The sequence below is a fragment of the Varanus komodoensis genome, unplaced genomic scaffold, assembly GCF_004798865.1.
Source record: "Varanus komodoensis strain SLA01 unplaced genomic scaffold, ASM479886v1 scaffold1, whole genome shotgun sequence".
Classification (NCBI taxonomy): domain Eukaryota; kingdom Metazoa; phylum Chordata; class Lepidosauria; order Squamata; family Varanidae; genus Varanus; species Varanus komodoensis.
In genome coordinates, this window is record NW_025335268.1 from 74,044,752 (window position 1) to 74,063,640 (window position 18,889).

General features: G+C 55.4%; 1 protein-coding gene across 1 annotated transcript; it reads right to left on the reverse strand.

The window, feature by feature from the left end:
- Window positions 1-4,459: 4,459 nt before the first annotated feature.
- LOC123033058 (carboxypeptidase A2-like) lies at window positions 4,460-16,868 on the reverse strand. The gene is made up of 11 exons (XM_044449408.1): window positions 16,804-16,868; window positions 14,056-14,137; window positions 12,939-13,073; window positions 12,320-12,412; window positions 10,772-10,873; window positions 9,497-9,598; window positions 7,685-7,795; window positions 7,429-7,519; window positions 6,526-6,725; window positions 5,556-5,640; window positions 4,460-4,647 (listed from the first exon to the last, which is right to left on the reverse strand). Exons 1-11 carry the CDS (start codon window positions 16,866-16,868, stop codon window positions 4,460-4,462), a joined length of 1,254 nt encoding a protein of 417 aa, XP_044305343.1.
- Between the last annotated feature and the right edge of the window lie 2,021 nt (window positions 16,869-18,889).

Below are 18,889 nucleotides of genomic sequence, written 5' to 3' on the forward strand. Positions count from 1 at the left end.
AGTGGTTAACGCTTCTCTGAGGGAGGGTCGAGTGCCTGCCCCTTTAAAGGAGGCGGTAATACGACCGGTCCTGAAGAAAGCGTCACTGGATCCAGAGATGGCCACTAACTATAGACCTGTGGCCAACATCCCGTTTCTGGGCAAGGTGTTGGAGCGAGTGGTGGCGGGACAACTCCAAGCACTCTTGGATGAAACTGATTATCTGGATCCTTTTCAGTCCGGCTTCAGACCCGGGTACAGTACTGAATCTGCCTTGGTCGCCCTGTACGATGACCTGTGCAGGGAGAAGGACAGGGGGAGTACATCCCTGTTGGTTCTTCTGGACCTCTCGGCGGCTTTCGATACCATCAACCATGGTATCCTTCTGGATAGACTTGCGGGATTGGGGGTTGGAGGCACTGCTCTGCAGTGGTTCTGCTCCTATCTCAACGGTCGATTCCAGAAGGTAGTGCTGGGGGACCATGTCTCTACGTCATGGCAGCTATGCCATGGGGTACCACAGGGCTCCATTCTATCCCCTCTGCTATTTAACATCTATATGAAACCGCTGGGAGAGGTCATCAGGAGGTGTGGGCTGCGGAATCATCAATACGCTGATGATACCCAGCTTTACCTCTCGTTTTCCACTAATCCAGGTGAGGCAGTGGCTGTGCTGAACCGGTGCTTGGCCAAGGTAAGGGAATGGATGAGGGCCAATAAACTGAAACTCAACCCAGACAAGACGGAGGTCCTGTTGGTTGGCGGATCGGGTTTCGGAGAGGGTGTATTTGACCTGGTCCTGAATGGTGCAACACTCCCTCTTAGGGATAAGGTCCGCAGCCTAGGAGTACTCCTCGACCCAGAGCTTTCTTTGGAAGCTCAGGTGACAGCGGTGGCGAGGAACGCCTTCCTTCAGCTTCGGCTGATTAATCAGCTGCGCCCCTACCTGGAGTACGACTGCCTGGCGACGGTGACACACGCGCTGGTGACTTCCCACCTAGACTTCTGTAACGCACTTTACGTGGGGCTTCCCCTGAAGACGGTCCGAACACTTCAATTGGTGCAAAATAGAGCTGCCAGGTTGCTGACGGGGACGGGGCATTATGCTCACATGACTCCAGTCCTCCGTCAGCTTCACTGGCTGCCCATTGAAGCCCGGGCCCAATTCAAGGTGTTGGTTATGACCTATAAAGCCCTAAACGGCTTGGGTCCTGGCTACCTGAACGAGCGCTTACGTCCGTATATGCCCGACCGCCCTCTGAGATCTGCGGGAGAGTCCCTTCTCCGGGAACCCTCCACGAAAGAAATTAGGAGAGTAAGTACTTGGAGGAGGGCTTTCTCTGCGGTGGCACCCAGCCTATGGAATTCACTCCCCAAAGAGGTCCGCCTGGCACCGTCGTTACTGGTTTTTCGGCACCAGGTAAAGACCTTTTTATTTAAACATCATTTGAATTGTTAAAACATATGATCTGGCCAGGGCAACTTCTTCTTCCTTCTCTTTCTCCTCCTATATTTTTATTTACTTAAGTTATACTGATAATTTTAATCTTATATTTGTAAACCAATGTATTTTTTGTACTTTGTATTTAATGGTAATTTATTATGTGCTATTGTATTTCATTGTATTTTATCGTGTTGTAAGCCGCCCCGAGGTTTCGGCAAGGGGCGGCATAGAAATGTTTAATAATAATAATAATAATAATAATAATAATAATAATAATAATTTATTTTATTGATCCGATTTATATCCTGCTTTTCCCAATGAATTTCGAGCAGCTTACATAATTCCCTTCTTCCTCCTCCTCTCCATCTTATCCTTGTAACAACACCCAGTTGGTTCCATGAGTGCGAGAGGGCACACCCCTGGGCTAACCAGGATGGAGATTTGGGTCCTGGTGAGGCAGCCCTGGCAGAAGCCAAAAGGCCTCCTCAAATGCTGCCAAAGCCGAACACAGAAAGGGTGACATTTCCCCACTGCTGCCTTTGAAGAAGGAGCAAAGTCTGGAGAGCAAAGCTTGGGCGGGGAATCAGGCCAGCTCTGGGCTACTGGCCCAGGCGCCCCCAAAGGTGCCCGGCACCATTCGAGTACAATGGCCGCAGAATTGCCCAGGGATGACCCAGGACGAGGCAGAAGCAGGCCACGGATGCACGTCTGAACTGCATCTTGAGGTGTCGTCCTTAGATAAGGTATGAAGGAAGGGAGGGAAATTCCCAGGTGTGTGACGGGAGGGGACCCCTGAGAATGCTCTCAGAGAATGCTGTACATTATAAAAACTTCGTTCTAATTGTTCAGCGCAGTGCCAAAGCCTTCTGCTCGTGTGTGTATAATTTGCGGTGCCCAATTCTTAATCACACAGAATCAGAGAACAGCAGAGCTGGAAGGGGCCAAGAAGGTCATCGGGTCCAACCCCCTGCTGTTGCAGGTCGCCCGTTTACACCATCCCACTCATCCCATAATATCCATCCCATTATAAATAGGGCTGACTTGCTTTTCCTATCCAAGGTGGCCGGACCTGTTTCTTGCAGCATCTGACAGTTTACATGGTTCTCCCCAGCAAAGGATGAAGGGAAATGATGTCCAAAGCTGTCTGTACTCACTTGAATCGCTTCCATTTTTAAAAATCCATCCAGCCGCGGCTAGCCGGCTTAGCAAGAGCCTGCAAAATGTGATGGATTTAGGCTGAGCTAGCCTGGCCAAGGATCTTCAGCTCGGCCCAAGGCACCGGCCAAGCCAAAAGCTCAGACAAGCCGGCCTGATATTCTTGGTGCCGCCTGGTGGAAACGGCCCCCAAGGCTTCCTTGCAGCCCTACCTGGCCATGCGGAAGATTGAGCCTAGGACCCTCCACAGGAGTTGTTGAAATCCAAATAAAGAGAAAGGTTGCTTATAGGCGCCTTTGCGATATAAAAACACCCCTGCAGCGACCCTGCTCCTCTTGCCCAGAAAGAACCAGAATTCCAAGCCAAATATTATTAGTCGCCTGCTCCTTTAACAGCCTGGGGCTCTCCGCTCGCCTGAGGCAGTTGCTACATTTAGTTGCAAAGTTAATCCTGTGGGGAACGTGGCTCCCAGGGGAAACTACTGGATGTCCATTCTTCTGCCGGCTGCGGCAAAGCTGCTCGGATCCTGCTTTGCTTTGCTTTGCTTTGCCATGTTGCAATCAGAGTCGCTTACATGATCAAGACCTGCAAGGATTTGTGTGCCTTTCTGATTGTCGTGCCAACATCCTAGAATCACTGAGATTTGCTGTACTAGGTCCTTTCTCACACTGTCTGGACTGTGAATACATCTTGCCCCCATTGTGGCTCATCATCAACCGCTGCTGCTGCATAAGCGACTCGAAATTTATAAAAAACTCTGTTTGTGCTCTGGAATTTTGTCGATGTTGGCGCACCTGTACCCGGCAGCACCATGGTAGGTTTGCACTCTGCAGGGAGTTCACCTGGGTTGTTCTCACCACTAAAACTGCTGAGGTTTGTCTCTCCCACCGCTTAAAGTCATATGGATGCCTATATACGTGTAAGTCTCCAACTAGCGGCAACCCTATGAATAAATACCCTAATATATCTAGGGGAAATGGAAGTGTTTCAGCCCTTTCCCCTTCTCCTCCTTGTGTTGTCCCTCCTTTTTAATTTTCCTGTTTCACGAGTGATGCTAACTGTGGCTGCATATGGATCCTTTTATGAAACGATTCTCTCCTTTCCTCGTGCTTTGCTATTTCGTGTTGCTGGAGGTTTTATTGCTTGCCGATAAGGTCCTTCTTAAAAAGTGGCGGGCGGACAGGGAGGTGGCACCAACAGGTGGTCCAGCTCAGCCCGGGAGGGGGCGGTTGCTGGCGGCAGCAAAGCCGTGGCCACGGTAATGGGCGGTCCTGCACCCGTGTCCAGGCACCTCCCCGTCACGCTTCCAAGGAGGCCGCTCCCGGAGCCGTTCACAACCGGGCCACCCCGACCTCTGCCGCCATCCGCTGGGACCCGAGCACTCGCCCAGATGTGCCGCACATCGGCCCCGAGCATTGAGCAGAGAATGGATCACTGTGGCAAGCAAGCAAGATGGCGCGCGGGAGCGAGAAACCACCGATGCCGAGTCCGGGGAGAGCGCGATCTTTATTTTTTGCGACTGGGATGGAAACACCTGCCCTGTCACAGGCTCGGGAGAGGCGCACGATGTACAAGCAGAGGCGGCATGTTCTCTCATGCCCTCGTCTACCTTGCACATTTCCTTTTGCTGTTTGTCGCTTGTGTGCCACTGGGCTGAAATGCACCGAATCGCTGGAGAAGCTTTAAAAGTAAACTGCCTGTTTGCTTTCTGTTCCACCGGGAGCTAAAAGAGCCTCGGGTTCGCGCCGCCTTCCCCAGCCCGGTGCCTTCCAGGTGTTCGGACCACCGTGCGGAGCCCGTGGGGGGTGCCGGGCTGGGGAACCGGGGCGCCGTGACGTCCTTCCGGAGGGACGCTCCTCCCGCGCCAGCCTTTCCCCTCTCTCAGTAGGGGTGGGTCCGCACGTGCTCCAGGATGGTCTTCAGCCCCAGCCAGGTCTCCTGGGCCGTCGGGATGATCTGAGCGGCGGGCAAGAGGAAGCCGTACCTGCCCGTGTCCCTCAGCTCAAAGGCGAAGGAGTACTTGATGCCGTGGTCGTACGACCAGTCGATGCTGCCGCCGCTAGCTTGGTCTGCAGGGCAGGAGACGGAGAACCGCGAGGCCGTCAGACCACTGAGTGGGGAGGCCGCCCCGGAGCTCCGTGGCCCCAGGGGCACATCCAGAGCTGCCCACAAACTCTGAACCCCACCAGTAGCGAACGGAGCCTCCCCCAGCCTGAGCCCCCCCCCGCGATGTGCTGGACTACAACCCCCATCACGATGGCTGGGGATGATGGGGGTTGAAGTATGGCCGCTCTGGAGGGCCCCAGCTCGGGGGAGGCAGGCTGGTGAAATGCTTGGATGTCCATCTCTGGAGCTCAGTGTAGCCTTGGGACCCTTGGAAGTCCAGCATCTCTCCAAGAACTTTTGCCCGAGCCCGAGCCCTGCGTCTTTGGGGAAGAGGTTATAACACGGATAAACCTTGTACTGGAACGAAATGTAGCATCTATTGGTGCACCTGTCCTCAATTTTCCGTGCTTCCGGGAAGTTCACACCCCATCTGTGCCAACAGAATTTTTGGCAGCTAAACAATTCATATGACAGCACAGGAAGGATAAACATCCACCTTCCATAACGTGCTGAAGACTTTACGGCACTTTCTATAATTGAATAGGTGGGATAAATGAGTCTTCTTTTCTTGAAGTGTATGTATAATTCTTTTTTTTAAACCCTGTATTTTCAGCTCTCTTATAAACACACGCATTTTAATGCATGGATTGAAGCTGCAGAATTCAAATTTGTTTAGCTACTTCTCCCACCTTCCCTCTTTGTCGTTGGGGTCAAAATTTTACTCTTCCACATTAATTGAAAAGAATTTGGGAAGAAGGTTCGGGTTTTAGGATTGCAAGCCAAACAGAGTTTGTATTCCCTGAGAAGCGACCCGCGTGCGGTTCTGGTCGTCCCTTAACGAGCCCCGTGTTGAAATGCCAAAAGTACTCACAGATGACTGAGCAAATGGCCCCAATCCTGTATCTGGTGCCATACAGGGTGCTCAGTGCATTGGCTGCAGCGCTCGCCACCTCATCCTAGAGGGAAGAAAGAACAGCGGAGCGGTGGGGCCACGGCCCTTTGCGTCTTGGCCTCCCCCCTGGGCACCCGCAGATCACAACCTACTATGGGTCCCAGAAAGAGCACCTGCTTCCCGATATGCCCTCCCGCCCCTTGAGATCTGGGGCAGAGGCCCCTCTCCGGGAGCCCTCCTTGGAGGAAATAGGGGTGACTACCAGGACAAGGGCCTTCTCTGCGGTGGCACCCCATTGTGGAATCCGCTCCCCGGACGCTTCTTTCTTTTCGGCACCAGGTGAAAACCTTTTTCTTTTCCCAATATTGTAACAGTTAATTGGCTTTATCCTTGCTTTTATCATCGTTTCTTGGATGCAGTGTGTTGTGTGTTGTGATGGTTTGCTTTGTTTTGTGGTTTTTGTAAGCCGTCCAGAGACTTTTAGTATTGGGACGGCAGAAAAGACTCTAAATGGAAATAAATAAATAGATGCCACAACACGGGTATTGCACCTCTCTCAGCCCTGGGGCCTGATTCCGGGTAGCAGAAGCTCTGCGGGGCTTCATCCCAGTGAATGGTGGGGGCAAAAGCCCAAGGGGGTCGGGGCCCGACCCCCCCCCCCCCAATGCCAGCATATTTTCACCTCATGTTCCTTCCGCCAGTAATGAAGAATCTAAGAGGAAGTAGCGCAACCTTTTCGAGTGGGGAAAAACTGCACAAAAGCCAGGAATCCATGGCGGAAGCAAAGGGCCCAGATCCTGAGCTTCCAGGGCTGCCCCTGTGCGCTGCCGCCGTGGCTGGCCAGCACTGACTCCCAATTAACCTTATCCCTGGCAACTGATTGCGCACCGTTCAAAAACCTGTTCCTGGGTTGATCAGCGCAGCGGCCGCCCCCTCCGCCCCCGCTCACCAGCTCTTTGCGATCTTTGGCCTCAGCGCAGGTGTAGCCGTAGGGATACATCAGGAGTTGCGAGTAGCTGTGGATGCTGATGAAGCCCGCGACGTTTCCGTGGCGGACAACGAAATCCACAATGGCTCTCACCTCTGCTTCGGAGTTGGGGCCGGGGCCGTGGTAAGAGTCGGAGCAGGGGTTGTTGCTGGCCCCGGGACCTGCCGGGCGGAAGGCCGGGAATCAGAACAAAGCGACAAGCCCGGCCGAGCCGAGGGGGTGGGGGGGGCAAAGGGGCTCCCCAGGTCTGTTCTCCCAGGTGTGGAGGAGCCCCCTCCCTTCGCCCGACCCCGAGGCCCTCCGGACGCGCCCGGCCACAAATCTCGTCACCCCGGCGGGAATCCCGGTTCAGCTCAGTGGTCATGCTGGGTGGGGAGGATGGCAGTTACAGGTTAGCTGTGGATGATGGGAGTTCTAGCCCGGCACAAAAGACAGCTGCGTATTCACCAGCCCCTCCTTGCTCCTGGGTGACCTGGGCAGCCGGCCTCGGAGAAGGCGGAGCAAAGCCGCCAAGCAGCAAGCCGCAGGACGCCCCTGCTCGAACCCCTGCGCTGTTGCTTGGATGCTTTGCACGTTTAAATAATGCGGCGTTTTTAGATGGTTTAGAACCATTGTGGTGGTGTGGTGCACAAACAGGGAGAAGTGCTGCCGGCACATGAAGCCCCCACACACTCTTTCTAAGACATTTACCTCCCCCTGCTAACAGCACAGTGGCGGGGGCAGAAAAGAACAATAAGGACTAGAATCTTGGCATCTGTGGAAAAGCCTGGGAGCAGCCGTCAACGGATGATTCCACTGAGGGAGGATACAAGTGTGAGGAAAAGAAAGCCGCAGGCTCACCCAGAGGTGAAATCCGTATTTTACCTCCAAATCCCGCATCCCAGTTCCGGTTCGGATCAACACCGACGCAAGGGCTGCCGGGACTCTTGGAGCGGGTCTTCCGCCACATACGGTTCTGAGAGTGAGAAAGAAAAGGGGCAAGTGCCAGAAGAGAAATGCAGATTAAAGCCAAGCACAGGAGAGCAGCTGGGAAGGTGGGCGACGTGCCCTCCGTGGGTGCTGCTTTAAGTCATTTAGCTGGAAGAGGAGATGGGGCAGCTGCTAGGGTGCACGTACTCACTTTAGTCTGCGAAAATTCATATCCATCTGGATTTGCTACGACATGCAGGAAAACGTCCATTGCACCCAGCAGGGAGGTTAGTGATGCGTCCTTCCCATAGTCGGAGGCGATCTGGAGCGCAAGAGAGAGATCGCGAGGCGTCTCGCCGCTGCTCTGGGCAGGGCAGCTAACGCCGGCTCCAAGGGGTGGCGGCGCTGCCAGGAGAGGGGCTGCCCTTCAGCCACAGGGACCCCGCTTTGCTCGCCGGACAGCCCCGGTTTGACCCCGGCGCCTCCGGACACGGCCGGGAAAGGACCAGAGCCCTGGCACCGAGTGCTGGCAACGCTGGTCTGCAAGACCAGGCTCCTCGGAGCGTGGCCGCTTGCCCTGCTCAAGGGCTGGAGCAGCTGCACTCTAAGGATGGGGATCTGTCGATTCCCCGGCCTCTGGTCTGCCTCGCCACGGCCCGGGGTCCACGTTCCTGCGGGGTGTGCCCAGCCTCTGCCCAGTCCTCGCCCGGAATCGAGCCCCATGCGCTCCACTGCGGCGCATGATGCAGAAGAGCGTTGCCTGCAGCACAACCCTTGTTCCAGGGGCGCTCGCGGGCTTCCGTTTGGCGCCACTTATTTTCCAAGACCAGGCCGAGCGCCAGAGGAAGCCCAAGGGTGCTAGAGGGACCGATTCCGCCGAGCTTCTCCCAACGCCAGTCGCTAAATTTGGGGCTATTCGCTCATAGAAAAGGGCCGTGCACAGAGATGTGAGGGAGGCAGGAGGAATCATGTACGGCACGGAGCAAGCGGGGGGGGGGTTTCTCCCCTCCCCCCATAAGACTCGAACCCCAGCGTCTCATCCCAAGAAGCTGCTTGGTGGGGGATTCAGGACCGATCCGAGAAAGGACCGATTCCAGAGTGCGCTGCGAACCTGCGGAGTTTGCTGCTGCAATTGGCCCGGAAAGGTTTGGCCTGAACGCAGAGAGGCAGCCCCCACGCCGAAGCTAAGCAGGCCCGGGGCTGGCCTGAGCCTGGAGGGGAGACCGCCTGCGAGCCGCCCGGAGCTCCACACTGGGAGAATCGATCCTGGCGGTGGGCGGCCCTTTGGAGGGGAGTGGGCCAGTCCGTCGTGGAGGAGAGGACAGCCCTGGAGGCCCACGGCCGGGGAGCCGGAGGGGGGACTGGGCCTGCCTCCTGCTTGTTGGCTGGTTGCCCCCCAGCTGGCGGGCGCCCATGTGAGCAGAGCGCTGGATTCACCGGCCCCTGGCCAGGCCCCAGTGGCCTCCTGCCCTCCGCTTGTGGGCCAAAGGGCTGCAGGAGGCTCCCTTCCGGGCAGGAGATCTGCATCTTCTCCCAGCTGGAAGGGGCTCCCCAATTCTGCGGCACTCAACGGACGAGGAGCCCCGGTGAGCCCGGGTGGGTCAGAGCCACGGACTGGCGTCCTGCTCCCCACAGCGGCCAACCAGGAAGGCCCCGAGCAGGACAGGTGCGCCACAGCCCTCTCCTCTGGAGCAGGGCGCTTTGTCCCAGCTGGGCTTCGGGGCCTCCTGCGGAGATCTGACCGACCGCTGGAGGAGTGGGCCCAGGCAGACCCTGGGTCCGATCCAGGACGGCGCTTGGGCTGCTCACATTAACCGCGCTTCCAGAGGATGTTCCAGCTGGGCTCCTCGGCTCCACACAGGGCGGGTGCTGCCCTTAAGGCACCGGGGGGCTGTCTGCACAGCTAGGCCTCTCCTCCTCGGCCCGTTGGGGCAGGGGCCGGGGGGGGGGTCTGTGTGGGGAGGCGTTATCCTGAGGTGCTCTGCCACTTGACCCGAACGCCGGCACGTCCTTCTCAGCTGACCTTGTTTGCGGTCCACAGGGCGACAGCTTGGGTGACCCACTCTCGGGCGTGGATGCCCGCGTCGATCCAGACCGCGGAACGGTTCCTTCCTCCGGTGCTAAACTGCACGATGCAACGCAGACTTTAATCGCAGGCCATTGAGAGGCCCGGCGGCCGGCAAATTCTGGCATTCTGAGACTTCGTTCTGTCTAAACGCGTATAGGACGGCACTCTTGTCTGTTCATTATTAAACTGATATCCCGCCTCTCTGCCAAATGGTGCTCAGAGCAGCTCAAAAGAGTAAAGTGAAATACAGAATAACATCAAAACAGGAAGGTAGTATGTCAAAATCATACGAGTCCTTCAAAAGACGTTACTTGAACAAATCACAGCCTTTACTGGAAGAACCAGAATTGCTTTGATCTGACGCCTTGCGAGCACAGCGGAGACAGGCGAGGATATCCTGACCGACGGAGTCGGAAGCTGCCGAGAGCCCCGAAGGATCGATGGGCTGGCGCCCCGCCAGGTCTCCCCGATGTCCACAGTTAAGCAGGACGACCTGGCTGCCTCCGCCCCACAGCGAGGCCCGACACCTGTCCTGTGCGTCTCATCCAATGCACTCGTGCTCCGATCATTAGTCTGTGCTGCTTTAAGGCGCCACAGGCGCCCCTTGAGTTGTGAATTTGCTTTGCCTGAAGGTGGTGGCCGTCCAGCCGGGCAAGGTGTGGCCATGCCTACCCATTCTCCTGTCCACACCAGTGGCTGGGGAGCATGGGCCGGAGGGTGCAGCGGCACTCTTGCACTGCTTGTAGCTTTCTGGCGGAGGAGCAGCGGGCCTCTGCGTGATCAGACTGCGAGAAGGACTGGGCCCGTGCTCTGGCCCGGCATGGCTCTTCTGAGTCTATTTATGTATTTAAAACACGCATACACCATCTATTCCATAGATCTCCAGATGGCATTACAAAAGGCAGCACAAATAAACAGAATATAAATATGTGAAGAAGCCAATCATTCAAGCAACACTCAAGCGTAAAGTTTCAGGAAAATAAAAAAATGAATGAAGGGTTGGGAGCAGGTGGGCCCCCTGGGGAGCCGGTTCCGGAGCCAGGGGGCTATGACAGAAAAGGCCCTTCTCTCGGTAGCCCCTCTTCTGCCCTCCTTCAAAGAGGGCTCCCAGAGAAGGATCTCAGAGGAAGATCAGAAGAGCCAGGCAGGGGTGTCCGGAAGGAGAAGGTGGCATTCCTGCCAGTAACTAAGCAACACGCGACTTTTTAATTAGGCAAAGGGCAACAATACCTTCAGGATGTACAGGGGCCGTTTTTCATAAGACTCTCCGATCTGGATTTTGCTCACAAGCTGGGGATGCCCTGCCACAATCTCATCCATCGCGGCGTAAATCTGAAATGCCAAACGGTTAGTCCGGGGTGTTATGGCAGAGAGGCGTGTTCATGGGAGGGGAGGGCAGACAGGAAACGCCGAGGAGTGAGGGACCGGCGGGCTCCCGGGCGGCTCGTCTCTCAGGCTAGCTGGGACTGACCAGAGCTGCAGGCCAAAACGCCCGTTGGGCCACAGTGGCCCGATCCTGGCTGGGGACCTTGACGTCCCTTTCAGGGCCCATCTCAGGACGGTGTCGATGGCCGCCTCGCATTCGGACCGCGCTTCTCTTCCTCTCGCAGGGAGCCGGGGCGGCTCCCGAGCATCTTCCCCTTCCCACTTCGTACCCACAACCACCGCCTAAGTGGGCTTCGTGGCTGAATGGGGACTGGGACCCGGATCCCCCGAGTCCCAGCCCAGCACCCTGGAGCACGACCCCCTCACTGGCGCTCGGGGAAACGACTCGGCTGCACAAGCGACATTTTTATCTTGGGAATTAAAGCAAGGAAAAGAAACGGCACAGAGGAGTCAGGAATTCTTGTTTCTAAGCAGTGCACCAACTGCCAGCAGGCCGCAGGCCGTGGATCCTGGGCGCTCGGTCCAGGTGGGTAAGTTTGGCCTTCCCGATGTTTGGCCCACGAACCGTGTGGCTCCCTCGCCATTGCCTCTGCTGACTAATGCTTTTAGGGACTGCCAGACAAAACATCTGGCAGGCTGCATGGTGGAGAACCATTTTGAAGGGCAGAGTCTGACACCCTGGACAGTCCCCCTGAAGTTCGGACAAAAGCTCCCATGGACGTAGGGGGCACTGCCCCCCCACCGACCTTGTAGGGAAGGGAATTGGTAACGCCATGAAATGGACCATATGGAAATGCCGGCGCTCCTCACACAGCCCCCAGAGTGCCCACCCCCAGGAAAAACCAAAAATGCAAGCACGGCCCCATAGCAACAGCCTCATTCTGGCCATTTCGCAAAGCAAATAGCTCTGCGTTGTCCAGTCAAGGCCAGGCGATCCAGAAATACTTTGCGTGAATGCTGGGACCATTCAGAACAAGCTCTTCTTGCTGGGGAGATCAGCTGCCCCCCCCCCCCCCACACACACACACTGCCAGCTTCTGTGAAGGTTGCAATGAATCCCGCAAGGAACAGGGAAGCCTGAGGTGGGCGGTGGGGGACACGGTCTCCCGTGTTAATCAGAAAGTCCCGGTGCCTCGGCCTCGTACGCCCCGGCTGCGCGACACCAGTGACCGGCTTGCAGGCCCAACTGGTCAGTCCCCAGAACCCCGATGAATCCGGGTGTTAACACTCCAGCTTGGATGGTCCACTGGGTTCCCAGCAGCAACTGGGAGGTGCAGGGAATCGGCGTCTGGATCAGGCCCGTACGGCATCTGCTGAGTCCTACAGATCTCTGCCTTGGCCAGAGAGGGAGGGAAAGGCAAGGAAGGAAGAGTAAACGCGGCTCCCACTTACAGCGTCCAGGGAGTGATAGGCTCCGTAGTTGAAACTGCTCTGCTTCTTTTGCCGATTGAGGTCCATTTCTCGGGTTTCTTTATCCACCAAGGCCTAAGACAAGGACGGGAAGTGCTCTTTTTCTCCCCATCCTCGGTAGAGGAAGCACGCCCTTGCCCGCAGCCCCAAGCTCCTACCACCCCAAGCTTTGGGGCAGCACAGGGACATCCTCAGCAGCAGGATTCTGTGGTGAGGGGGTGGGACGCAGAAGATCTCAGGGAGGACTGAGGAGGCCGACTGGCTGTTGCAGAGGAAAATAGAAACCTGAGCAACATCCTGGACTGGGGCATCCTGACCAGGTGTGCTTCATACTGCAACATTTTGTCGCAGGCGCCACGTGTTCTGATGTCTAGGCTTGGTATGATGACGATGCCGACCGTTACTGAGAGTTGCAGGCATCCCTTCTTCAGTGAAGGTGTTCAAGGACAGGCTGGACATGCACATGGTGGGCATGTCATGGGCAGAGCCGGGGGTCAGACTAGATGACCTGGTAGACCCCTTCTGACTCACTCTGTTTCTCTGTTTCTATATTTCATGCAGTAATTTAGACTGTTCAGGTCCTTTTGTGCGCATGGCCTACCTGGACTTCTTCTATCAGGATGCTGTACTTGATCTGATGGGACTCCAGAAAGACTTTGACTTCTTGAAGACAGATAAAGGGCACCTGGACATCCACAGGTTCGTTTACGGATGAAGGGAACCGCCAAAAATCAAGCTGGCAAACAGAAAAGCAAACGGAGTTGTTGCGGTTCTTTCTCTTTCACGTTCTCTTTCTCTACCACCCAACAACCAAACCTCTCTGGGTAGTTCGCAAGAGCAAATCCAATATAGGGAGGAACCCTTGAAAGAAAAGCCAGGCAGCGGATCGCAAGATGCCTGCATCTCCAAACACAGAAAAAGCACGCTCCTGAACTTCACCGGACAAAGCCAGACGCAGCAACTCGAGCTGGAAGCACCGCACCCCGTTCCGTGTCAGCTTTTTTTATTTCGCTGCAGGGACAAATCCTGAAAAACTGCGACTCTGACCTGCACCCCTGCGAGGCGCTGAGGGCACGTTGATGGACTGGCAATGGCTTTAAACAGGGACTGGGCTCATGCAAGAAGGGAGAGGCCATTGGTGGCTACTAGCCTTGCTGGCCACGGACTCCCTCCTTCTCCAGAGGCGTCCTGCCTGCACAGACTAGTTGCTGGGGAGCTTGGGCAGGAGGAGGCCTTGCCCGCATCCTGCTGGACGGAGCCTGTGGGCAGCTGGTTTGCCACCGTGGGTACGGAGCGCTGGACTGGACGGGCCTCGGCGCTGACCCAGAGGGGCTTTTCCCATGCTCTCATTTTGCGTGCAAACATGCGCATCCCATGTGTTGCTGCACCTTGGGGCCCCGTACCAAGCAGGGTGACCCAGGGTCCCGTTTCGCCCCTCCCAGCTCTGCTGTGCTGTGAGTCTCAGTCCTGGAGCAGGGGCTGGACCGATGGCCTTCTGGGCCCCTTCCAACTGCATAATTCTTTGATTGCATGATTCTGTGGTTTGCGCAACATGTTGGTACTCGCTCTTCTGCAACTTGCAGGCTTCTGAAAGGAGCTGCCAGCGAACAGAAACACCTTTTCAAGATCTCTGGCAGTCTGCAAATGAGGTCTTCTGTCAAGGCGCTAATTGGCGCTGGAAGGGATCATTAACCAACGCCCCAGACAAAACAACGTACCTGAAGAGGCTCCAGAGCTTCCAGTTCCTTCAGTAGGCGGACCTGTTCTTCAGTGCATGGTTCCACCCGCAGAACCTGGTCACTGCAAGAACAAGTCAATCAATGGATTCATTACACCCGCTTCCGGCTGCTTGGGACTCACGGACTTGGTCTGTTTCTTTTGGAACTGCCAAGATCAGCAGAATGCAAAGTCCTACCCACATGCTGTATTTTCTCTCCAGAGCTCCACCCAAAATATAGCGCTTCATAGCACCCTAAAAAAAGCTTCCTGCCTCAAAGCACAGAATGCTCACACAGGTGAGGAGTTGGGCTGTTGAAGGGCCAGGTGTGAGCCCACAAGTTCTGGATGTAAATAACTCCTCCCAAGTCCCAGATGCGAATCTTGCTTTGACCACAGCATCCCTGACAAGACCTTCTTTATTTGCCTCTGCCTCCTGCGTGCCACAGAAGAGCAACACACACTGACTTCCGTGCAATCCTAGGGCCTCCAGACACTGTTTGAGAGGCCATAGGATTCTTCAGAGTCCCAGCCCTGAGGTCCTGTGACGCTGGAGCTGCAAGGCAGCCCTGCTCATAGCCCATGTGGACAGATCTGTGCCAGGCCCCAAAGCTGCAACTGGGTCTTGGAAGGAGAAGACGGGATGCTGAGGGACCAGGGAGCGGAAGAGGCGGATAGTTAGAAACAGAGAAACAGAGAAACAGCGAGTCAGAAGGGGTCTCCCGGGCCATCTAGTCTGACCTCCGGCACCATAGAAACACAGAAATGGAGCGAGTCAGAAGGGGCCTCCTGGGCCATCTAGTCTGATCCCCAGCTCCAATTGGCTCCGCTCACAACATGCCCGCCATGTGGACGTCCAGCCTATCCTTGAACACCCGCACCGAGGGGGCCTCACTGATAGTTTCAACTCTCCTTCCCTCCTATCCTCAATACCAAGTTGAGACACCTGGAATCGGCCCTACAGAGGAAATACCTGGCACAAGGCAGGGACTGGCACTGGTACACCTTGCACTGAGCATCAGAGGCACATGAGCCGCCACGTTCGGAAGTGCCTGTGCGCCTGCAGCGGGGTCCTTAGGTGTGCTTCTGAGATTAGCACAGGGGTCTGGTACCATGGAGTCACTGATGCTCGCGGCATCCTATTCCACCCATTTCATGGCTAAAGTGTCGCATGGAGTGAGCTCATGGTTGTTACTGCCTTTCAGAAGTTTGCCCCTCTTTTTGGGCAATGTAAGACCAGCCAAAGCACAAACCCTGGGCTTCTCAGCGTAAAGCATCCATTGAGCGCTTGTGAGTGTCGACTCATGGAGGTTTGCAGGTTATTTCCCCCACGTCGTCATCCTCCAGTGCCTCCCCCACCTTTTCCAGCCACTTTTGCAGCCCTTTTTGGAGCCCTTGTTGTTCTCCTGGGTGGCGCCACAGTGCTGACGGCCCCATTTCGCATTCCGCTCCAGGCCACGATGCCGACTTTTGCTGTCTTATGGCTTATACAGGAATGTACAGAGAGGCGGTGGGAACTGCCCACAGGGGAAAACACTTGTGTGAAAGGGTGTTCGTCCTCTTGCAAAGAAAGCAGAGAGAGGCCCTGGTACAAGTGCAGGGTTAGACACAGAAACAGCGAGTCAGAAGGGGTCTCCTGGGCCATCTAGTCTGACCCCCGGCCCCAGCTGAATCTGCTCATGCAATCCCCTACATGTGGCTGTCCAGTCTTTCCTTGAATGCCCTCACGGATGGGGCCTCCACTACCTCCCTTGGAAGCCCGTTCCGTATCCTAGGGGTCCTCACTGTCAGGAAGCACTTCCTGGCATCCAACCTGAAGCCCGGTCCTTGAGCTTTGCCCCACTGGAGCGCATCCTGCCCTCCCCTGCAGGGAAGAACAGCTCACGGCCCCCCTCCACACGACAACCCCTCACGTACCTACAAGCCACCAACAGATCCCCGGGGAGTCTCCTCTCCTCCAGGCTGAAAAGACCCAGCTCCCTCCATCTCTCCTCGTATGGCCTCCCTCCCAGCCCATCTACCATGCTTGTGACCCTGCCCTGGACCGAGTCTAACCCAGCTACACCTCTCCTATAATGTGGAGCCCAGAGCTGGGTGCAGGACTCCAGTTGTGGGCGCACCAGAGTTGTGTAGAGTGGTATCGACACCTCCCTAGAACTAGAAGCCACACTTCTGGTTATACATCCACAGGTGGCATTCGCCTTCTCAACCCCTCATCACGCTGCTGGCTCATGTTCAGCCTGCAGTCGACCAGCACCCCGAGGTCCCTTGCACAAGGGCTGCTCTCCAGCCACCTGTCCCCCATCCTGCACTGTGACACCCATTCCCCTGCCCCAAGAGCAAGACCTTGCCCTTATCCGCACTGAATGCACAATGAGTTGCACATACAATGAACACCTTGTGGAGAGCAGCCCGCCGAGCCCTTTGGAGCTGCCTCCCCTGGGAAGAGCCCTGCTGGACCCGGCCAGGCATCCAGCTAGTCCAGGACGCTGCCCACAGAGGGGCCAACTGCACCCTCCCGGCCAGGCTCCCCAGTAACTGGGAGACACGAGCGCACTGCTCTGATCCACACAGCCACGGGGCCAAGAGCCATAGAGAGCCTTCCCCCAGCGGCTTGGATTGCAATTCCCATTGCTCCCAGCCAGCTGCAGCCCAAAGCACTGCAAGAGCCCGGCTTGGTAAGCACAGCTATAACGAGAATCCCAACGAAAACTTTGAGAGTGGATGAAGAAAGCAAGACGTTGACTCACCCAACAAAGGTTTTCAGGCTCGCAGCAGCCCCAACGAGGACTCCGAAAAGCAGAAGTAGTTGCATCTTTGAAAAACGATCCAGGGAAATTAAGGTCCAGCTCAGCTGTATTTATTGGTGGATGTGTCCAGCAGCTCCCCTCAGGCCCTTTCCCAGAGGGTCTCCAGGTGCTGCATTCCCAGGCGAGTCAAAAGGTTCAAGGCACTGATAAGGCAGCATTGCTCCCTTGGAAGATGCAGCTGATCACACATGCTGATAATTACAGGGCGAGAGGCGTTCGAGCTGCAAGGTTGATACAAGGAAGCCCGAAATCACAGGCGTGCCAAGAGCAACATTGCTCTTTCCCAGCAATTAGCCACCGTGGCCAAGCCTCTGCGGAAGCACGGCCTGCCTGTGCAACTCTGAGCTGCCATCTCAAGGTCAAACGGCTCTTTTCCTTGCACCCGCCTCCCTGAAGGGCGCCTCACAGGCCAGCAGGGTCTGGAAAGGCAGGCCACTGGCGCTGGTTCCAGGCTCCGATGAACCGGTGCCACAGGGCCCTCCTTCAGTGAATCCACACGCACAGAGAACCCTTGTGCAGGAGCCCGTCCATCTCTGACGGGTTGACAAGCCCATGTTTAAAAGTGCAAAAATGCCACGGCCACGTTTTGTGGGACACTTTGCAAGCTCAGGTGAGCGCATTCAATCCATCATGAGTCCATTCATTCATTCATTCATTTAATTTTTCGATTTATATCCTGCCTTTTTCCTACAAAGGGCTCAAGGCAGCTTACATCTCCTCCTCCGTCTTATCCCCACAACAACAACCCTGCGAGGTAGGTTAGGCTGAGCATCTGTGACTGGCCCAAAGTCACCCAGTTGGCTCCATGGCTGAGCGGGGACTAGAACCCAGATCATCTGGGTCCCAGTCCCACACTCTTAACCACTGCACCACACTGGCTCTCCATTGTGCATTCAATCTCTCTCTCTCTCTCTCTCTCTCTCCCCCTCCCTCCCTCCCCTCTGCCCTCTGCTCCCCTTGGGGTACCTGTTTCCTCTCCCTTCAAACTGTATGGATGCAACACCAGGCATTGCTCCTAGCGATAGAGCCGACTCCCGCAGGTTTCCTCCACATCATATGATGTTTAAAACATACTTCTAACCAGAGAATCTCGGCCAAATTCAGCTGAGTTCTTCCAAGATCTTACTGAGATGTGCAGAAAAGCGCAGCACACACAATTGTTGATGAATGAAAGAAGACGAATTGTTTATAATACCATCAAGCTGGAATGGAGAAAACGAAAAGAGAAATAAGAACTCGATTTGCTTGGCAGAGCTTTAAACAGGCGGGCACAACGGAAGAGTCCCTGGGTTTCTCCTTGAAGCAGGCGCCGAGCATCTGGACTAGGCTTACTCCGGGCCTGGCTAGCGACTCATGGAAGACAAACATCAGGCAACAGCAGCTTGAATGTTCTCCAGCAGAATAGCAAGCCTCGGTGTACTTTGCACGAACAAGTGGAACGTGTGCTAAATCCTCAGAAAGCGAGATGAAAATAGCCTGTTTCTTAGGGTTAGGATCCAAGGATAAACACAGCCATCCCAATAAGTCTGGGGTTAAAATACCTGATGGGGAACTGGCCCCCACAACTGCTTTAGAAGGAATAGGTCACTCACAATTTCTCAAAGGAAAAGGCATAGACCCAAAGTCTGCCGGGCACTGGGGGAAGGCTTCTAGTTCCCCACCCAAACCAAGTGCATCCGTGTCATCGCGAGGAAGTCAAACGAGCCGGGCAAGAGCAAACCATGGAGCGGACTGAGAAGAAGACGCAACCCTCTGATTCTGGAGAAGAAGCAGTTTTTCTTTGGGGTGGCGGGGTGTCTGAGGTGGAAGCCTTTGCAATGCTGCTTTATTTATTTGGAATTCTTATATGCCGCCCCATTCGCAAAAGCCTCTGGGCGGCTTCCAACAAAAATAAATAGCAATACAAATACATAAAAAAATGGAAACATCCTGGCATAAATATAAAATCAATAAATAAAATCAACAATTAAAATAACGTTTAAATAAAAAGGTCTTGGCCTGGCGCCGAAAAACAAATAATGACGGC

Coding starts and splice junctions, on each gene's coding strand:
- LOC123033058 (XM_044449408.1), bottom strand. CDS start 16,868: ATGCAACTACTTCTGCTTTTCGGAGTCCTCGTTGGGGCTGCTGCGAGC. Junction 14,138..16,803: donor AGCCTGAAAACCTTTGTTGG/GTGAGTCAACGT, acceptor TTGTTCTTGCAG/TGACCAGGTTCTGCGGGTGG. Junction 10,874..12,319: donor CCTATCACTCCCTGGACGCT/GTAAGTGGGAGC, acceptor TTGGCATTTCAG/ATTTACGCCGCGATGGATGA.